The sequence below is a fragment of the Entelurus aequoreus genome, linkage group LG22, assembly GCF_033978785.1.
Source record: "Entelurus aequoreus isolate RoL-2023_Sb linkage group LG22, RoL_Eaeq_v1.1, whole genome shotgun sequence".
NCBI lineage: Eukaryota > Metazoa > Chordata > Actinopteri > Syngnathiformes > Syngnathidae > Entelurus > Entelurus aequoreus.
The window spans coordinates 44,096,324-44,103,823 of NC_084752.1; the positions used below are offsets into that span (position 1 = coordinate 44,096,324).

The 7,500-nt window shown below is 37.6% G+C and overlaps 1 protein-coding gene across 1 annotated transcript in view; it reads right to left on the reverse strand.

The window, feature by feature from the left end:
• The window catches only part of LOC133639443 (lipopolysaccharide-responsive and beige-like anchor protein), a 120,993-nt gene that overhangs the window by 13,956 nt on the left and 99,537 nt on the right, over positions 1-7,500 (reverse strand). Inside the window, exons 11-12 of the mRNA XM_062032733.1 lie at positions 6,056-6,189; positions 404-512 (exon numbers count right to left, since the gene is read on the reverse strand). Of these exons, the coding sequence (XP_061888717.1) occupies positions 404-512; positions 6,056-6,189 (243 nt within the window). The remainder of the gene's footprint in view (positions 1-403; positions 513-6,055; positions 6,190-7,500) is intronic.

Below are 7,500 nucleotides of genomic sequence, written 5' to 3' on the forward strand. Positions count from 1 at the left end.
AGAAATGTAATGGCGAGCGCATATCATTATGTCAAGATAATGGCACTAGCATTTACTTCATTTAAGAATATTTTTCAACATATTGAGCAAAAAGGTCTCTTTTTTTTTTCTACCAAGAAAAGTGCACTTGTTATTAGTGAGAATATACTTATTTGAAGCTATTTTTGGGTTCATTGAGGTTAGCTAATTTGACTTGTTTTGGAAAGTCTTGACAAGCCAAATTTTCTTGTTCTATTGGCAGATAATTTTGCTTAGTTCAAGTAAAATACCCCTAACTTTTGTATTTATTTTTTTCTTGTTTTTAAACACTGACTTTTTGCAGTGCGCATGCAGACCAAGGTGAGGAGGAGTTCCTCTTTTGCCTTGGAAGCACCCAAAAAAAATGTGCATTTGCACTTCCCACCTTCTCCAAAGTGTACCCGATGACCAGGAAGCCTTTGCAGGCCAGAACCTGCTCTTGCATAGCCACAGAGTTCTTCAGGAGCTCCATGACAAAGGACAGCAGCGTGCAGCTAGAAGGCAAACAACAAACAGTCAGAGCGGTGACAGACAGTAACAATAATCTGCGTGAGCTGCTGACAAAGCCGGGAGTGTGAAGGGCGCACACGACATGGGATGTGATTGAATGAGGGTGTCGTGTCCCCATTGTGCTGGCGGAACACCATCGTGAGGCATTGTCGCCTGGAAGAAGGGCGAGCGCAGCGGCACATGCGGAGCTCAAAATGTGACGCCATTCAGGTTATAATCGCGAAGCACACTGCAAAAACTGAAATCTAAGTAAGACGAAATATCTCAAATAAGGGTGATATTTGCTTATTTTCTGTCTAAGATCATTCTTCTCACTAAGCAGATTTGATGTTAGAGTGTTTTACTTGTTTTAAGTCCTAAATGATCTCAGTAAGATATTACAGCTTGTTGCTGAGATTTGATGAGCTATATTAAGTAAAATGCTTGAAACTAGAATATCAACTGTTGCAAAGCTGTGTCATCAACACTCACAAGTAGAAAACTACTTTTTTAAAGTAATAATTTCTTACTTCAAGCATGAAATAGAAAATGATGCCGAGCGCATATCATTATGTCAAGATAATGGCACTAGCATTTACTTCATTTAAGAATATTTTTCAACATATTGAGCAAAAAGGTAAAAAAAAATTCTACCAAGAAAAGTGCACTTGTTATTAGTGAGAATATACTTACTTGAAGGTATTTTTGGCTTCATTGAGGTTAGCTACTTTTACTTGTTTTGGAAAGTCTTGACAAGCCGAATTTTCTTGTTCTATTGGCAGATAATTGTGCTTAGTTCAAGTAAAATGCTCCTAATTTTTGTATGTTTTTTTTTTTGTTTTTGAACACTGACTTTTTGCAGTGCACTGCAAAAAGTGAAATCTAAGTAAGATGAAATATCTCAAATAAGGGTGATTATTTGCTTATTTTCTGTCTGATAAGATAATTCTTCTCACTAAGCAGATTTTATGTTAGAGTGTTTTACTTGTTTTGCTCCTAAATGATGTCAGTAAGATATTACAGCTTGTTGCTGAGATTTGATGAGCTATATTGAGTAAAACATGCTTGGAACTAGAATATCAACTGTTGCAAAGCTGTGTCATCAACACTCACAAGTAGAAAAATACTTTTTTAAAGTCATCATTTCTTACTTCAAGCATGTAAAAAAAAATCATGATGCCGAGCGCCCATATCATTATGTCAAGATAATGGCACTAGCATTTACTTTATTTAAGAATATTTTTCAACATATTGAGCAAAAAGGTCTATTTTTTTTTCCTACAAGAAAAGTGCACTTGTTATTAGTGAGAATATACTTATTTTAAGCTATTTTTGGGTTCATTGAGGTTAGCTGATTTGACTTGTTTTGGAAAGTCTTGACAAGCCAAATTTTCTTGTTCTATTGGCAGATCATTTTGCTTAGTTCAAATAAAATACCCCTCATTTTTGTATTTTTTTCTTGTTTTTGAACACTGACTTTTTGCCGTGTAGGGACTGAAAGTACTGACAGCCTACAGAACCAGGCCAGACACTACAAAGTTCTACAGGAGCTTAATTTAATCATAGTTTTCAACATATTGAGCAAAAAGGTTTAATTTGTTTTTCTACCAAGAAAAGTGCACTTGTTATTAGTGAGAATATACTTATTTTAATGTATTTTTGGGTTCATTGAGGTTAGCTAATTTTATTTGTTTTGGAAAGTCTTGACAAGCCCAATTTTCTTGTTCTATTGGCAGATAATTTTGCTTAGTTCAAGTAAAATACCCCTAATTTTTTTTCTTGTTTTTGAACACTGACTTTTTGCAGGGCAGGAGTGCGAATTATTGAATAAAAGTGTTGCCATTGTACTGTCATACAAAAATAAAACGAGGTTAATGTTAAAATTAGGGCTGTCAAACTATTAAAATATTTAATCTGGATTCATCGCATTTTGCTAATAGTTAACTCGAAATTAATCACGATTATCACAGACAAATACATATTTTCTTCATTGTAAGTGTAACATACAGATCATTTTTATCAAGTTTTTAAAACTATGAATGGACAGTTTGTCTGCTTTGATGACAAGTTTATTAAACATTTTGCGTTTATCAACTCAACACAAAATGGACATAAATACGCTTTTAATGACAGTGAAAAACCTTACCTTGGTTGGTGCATCACTGATAGAATTTAGGAGCACATGCATTCAGGGGAGAGGGGCTACACATCCATGTTTAGATAAAGTAAAGTAAAGTACCAATGATTGTCACACACACACTAGAAGTGGCAAAATTATTCTCTGCATTTGACCCATCACCCTTGATCACCCACTGGGAGGTGAGGGGAGCAGTGAGCAGCAGCGGTGACCGCGCCCGGGAATCATTTTTGGTGATTCAACCCCCAATTCCAACCCTTGATGCTGAGTGTCAAGCAGGGAGGTAATGGCTCCCATTTTTATAGTCTTTGGTATGACTTGGCCGGGGTTTGAACTCCCGACCTACCCATCTCAGGGCGGACACTCTAACCACAAGGCCACTGAGGCCACTGGATACCAGTTTTCCACATTAATAAAAACAAGATATGAATTGTTACGATCATGGTTTGATTGTCAAAGATGTTTGGTAATGTAATCTGTGATATTTCCACCTGAAAAAATGCTTCTGATATTCTGTACATTACATGTTGAACAACTTAATGATATTCATATTGCTACTAGGTAGAAAAGCTCTATACAAGACAAGCATTGTCCATTTAGCTTCCTCTATTTATTAATAAAGTATAATATTCAAACTGCTAAACATTCTGTAATTAAGGACTCTCAACCACAACATGCTATAAAAGAAAATAAATAATATTTCAACCTGCCACAAAATTCCCCCCCACCCACAATCCTCATTTAGTAGAAATATCACAGATTACTAGGGGTGTAACGGTACGTGTATTTGTATTGAACCGTTCCGGTACGGGGGTGTTGGTTCGGTTCGGAGGTGTACCGAATGAGTTTCCACACGGACATTTTAAGTAGCGTAACGCACGTTGTGTAAACAATGCACACCGAGGCACAACACACGGCATGCTAGCAGCTAACGGGCTAGGATAGACTGACCATACGTCCTCTTTTCACCGGACATGTCCTCTTTTGCGGAGTTTCTTAAATGCCTCAAATGTCCGGCATTTTGAGTTAGGGTTGCGTGTATTTTCAATGTACGTTCAGGGTTAAGAAGGGGTTAAAAACAAAACAAACAGCAGCATTGGTGAGGGAGGGGCAGAGACAGAGAGAGAGAGAGAGTTATGATAAACGTGCATGCGTCGCCAGGCTCTGCTTTTTATCCATAGATTTATCACATTTAATGTTTTATTATCTATAGCAGGGGTGTCAAAAGTGTGCCCCGGAGGCCATTTGCGGCCCACAGCTAATGTTTTAAAGGCCCACGGCACATTCTAAAAATACTATTCAAATAAACAAAAACATAACAAAAGTGAAATAAAAAAGCTTAAAAGTTAAATGTAATTTAGAAAAAGTTGCAATGTTGACTAATAAAACAAAGCAGTTTTTTTTCTTTCAAACTGTCATTGCTCAAAACATAATATTAGGGATGTCCGATAATGGCTTTTTGCCGATATCCGATATTCCGATATTGTCCAACTCTTTAATTACCGATACCGATATCAACCGATACCGATATCAACCGATATATGCAGTCGTGGAATTAACACATTATTATGCCTAATTTGGACAACCATGTATGGTGAAGATAAGGTCCTTTTTTTTAAAAAAATAATAAAATAAGATAACTAAATTAAAAACATTTTCTTGAATAAGAAAGAAAGTAAAACAATATAAAAACAGTTACATAGAAACTAGTAATTAATGAAAATTAGTAAAATGAAGTGTTAAAGATTAGTACTATTAGTGGAGCAGCAGCACGCACAATCATGTGTGCTTACGGACTGTATCCCTTGCAGACTGTATTGATATATATTGATATATAATGTAGGAACCAGAATATTGATAACAGAAAGAAATGGGGGGAGGGAGGTTTTTTTGGGTTGGTGCACTAATTGTAAGTGTATCTTGTGTTTTTTATGTTGATTTAATAAAAAAAATAAAAAGAAAAATAAAAAAACGATACAGATAATAAAAAAACCGACACCGATAATTTCCGATATTACATTTTAACGCATTCATCGGCCGATAATATCGGCAGGCCGATATTATCGGACATCCCTACATAATATTGAATCAAAATCAATGTTATGATGAATTATTGACCTATCCAAGGTTCCCATTACTTCACACCAAATATTCCACTAAGAAAAATATTTTTGGTGGAAGATTTTGCAAATTTGGTAAATAAATAACCCAAAAATGTATATTTTGTTGTTTTCTTACTGTACCGAAAATGAACCGAACCGTGACCTCTAAACCGAGGTACGTACCGAACCCAAATTTTTGTGTACCGTTACACCCCTACAGATTACATAACAAAACATCGTTGACAGTAAAGCATGATCGCAAGGTGAGCCACTTTGCATTTCGGTTAGCTTAAGACTTTTATTTTGAAAGCCGGAAATGCGCGATTGGTTTGAAAAGAGGTGTCTTGACATGATTTGACGCCAGACAGACTTTTTGCAACAAAAAAGTGCCCTCTCGACTACCAATCTTCATTTTTTCCTGAGCTTGTATCTAGAGATGTCCGATAATATCGGCCGGCCGATATTATCGGCTGATAAATGCTTTAAAATGTAATATCAGAAATTATCGGTATCGTTTTTTTATTATCGGTATCGTTTTTTTTTTGTTTGTTTTTTTTTAAATTAAATCCACATAAAAAACACAAGATACACTTACAATTAGTGCACCAACCCAAAAAACCTCCCTTCCCCATTTACACTCATTCACACAAAAGGGTTGTTTCTTTCTGTTATTAATATTCTGCTTCCTACATTATATATCAATATATATCAATACAGTCTGCAAGGGATACAGTCCGTAAGCACACATGATTGTGCGTGCTGCTGCTCCACTAATAGTACTAACCTTTAACAGTTAATTTTACTAATTTTCATTAATTACTAGTTTCTATGTAACTGATTTTATATTGTTTTACTTTCTTTTTTATTCAAAAAAATGTTTTAAATTTATTTATCTTATTTTATTTTATTAATTTAAAAAAAAAAAGGACCTTATCTTCACCATACCTGGTTGTCCAAATTAGGCATAATAATGTGTTAATTCCACGACTGTATATATCAGTATCGGTATCGGTTGATATCGGTATCGGTAATTAAAGAGTTGGACAATATCGGAATATCGGATATCGGCAAAAAGCCATTATCGGACATCCCTACTTGTATCCCATCTTACCAAACCAGCTACATTGACAATCTACATTTTATGCAAAGGATTTGAACCCATCCGCGCTGTTGATTGCGCGACAATTTCTAGGAAGATTACTAATGACGATGGATTAATTTGATTAATTGCCTTAACTTTGACAGCACTAGTAGTTACGCTATCATTATCATTATCATTATGAGTGAGCGTGTGCGTTGCCATAGTTACCAGACAGAGGTGTCCAGCTCGTGGCTGGAGGGCTGGCAAAAATCCAGCTGTGCAAAGAGTGGGAAGAGGACCTGCACTCCGCCGATGGAGTGTATGCCGCTCTGAACCGAATGAGTCACCACCGCCTTCACATCCTGCAGACACATACACACGCGGTGTTAAACCTTATAATTAATATGCACCAATATTTACAGTAGAGGTGTCCCACAGCCACCTTTTCACTTCAGACACAATATTATGTATACAGTCATTGATCCCATTAAATATCAGCAGGAAACAAATGTACTTTCATTATGTTGTAGTGTGAAATAGATAAGGCTTGATCAAGTGAAATTGAATGGTAGATATGAAAAACACTAGCCTATTAATTGGAATTATGCGGTCCTTAAGTTAAAGCAGAGTGGTAAATAGTTTTGGCCGACACCTTGTGGCCACAATAATTCACTAATGCCGCAGTAAGTTGAATGATGCAGACACGTTTGTTACTGGATAAGTTGCAATATGCTTCTTGCTTTGGAAGGCGTTGTGTGGTAATCTGTAAATGTCCTTGCTCATTTCTGTTGTCTGCACTCCATGTTCACTCTCTCTCTCGTTCACAGTATGGAGTGCAGCTGACGCAAGGCAGCAGCACACACCTGACAGTAATTAGTAACAGCTTATTTAACCAGGCTGCTGACAACCGGTGAGCGCCGGAACTTTGCCATTGCTTGCAACCTGTTGGTCGTGCCACGAGAACTCACTAGTTCATCGCATACTTTTCATCTCAGGTTGGCCCGTATTATTCCTAGCCTTGTCTAGCGTTTTATTTTGGACCTAGTCTATTTACTTCTTTCATGAAGTATATTTTTCCTAGCCTTGTCTAGCGCTTTTAGTTTTGTGTGTTTATTTTCCTCTTAGTAGTTTTTTACATGGTGTGTTTTGTGTTTTCCACCATCGCCTTTGTTTGCTACCTTGTGCTTCCGCCAAATAAAAGGAAGAACAATTGTAAACACAAATTCGTCTCTGCATCCTTGGGATCCACCTCACCGTTTCCTAACAGAAAGTTCCGGCCATACCATGGAACCCGCAGAGACAGACTCCTGGAAAAGAGCATTTCAAGGCCATGCTCAACGGATCAACCAGCAGGGGGACCAGCTCGACCACCTGAGCCGAGGTCTACAGGGGATGTCGGAGCGTCAAGACGCCATGTTGGAGCGAGTCAACACGCTGCTAGCCACCGTCATACCCACCTCGACCACTGTGCCTGACCAGGCATCCACCCAACCTACACAACCCGCAAGTACCGGCAACATACGGCTATCCCGACCCGAACGTTTTTCCGGGGAAAGGGAAGACGTAAGACAATTCCTGACGCAGTGTGAACTTCATTTCGAGCTAAACGCTTCCGCATTCACCTCTGAGCGGGCTAAGGTAGCGTTTGTCATCTCTCACCTGTCTGGCCGTGC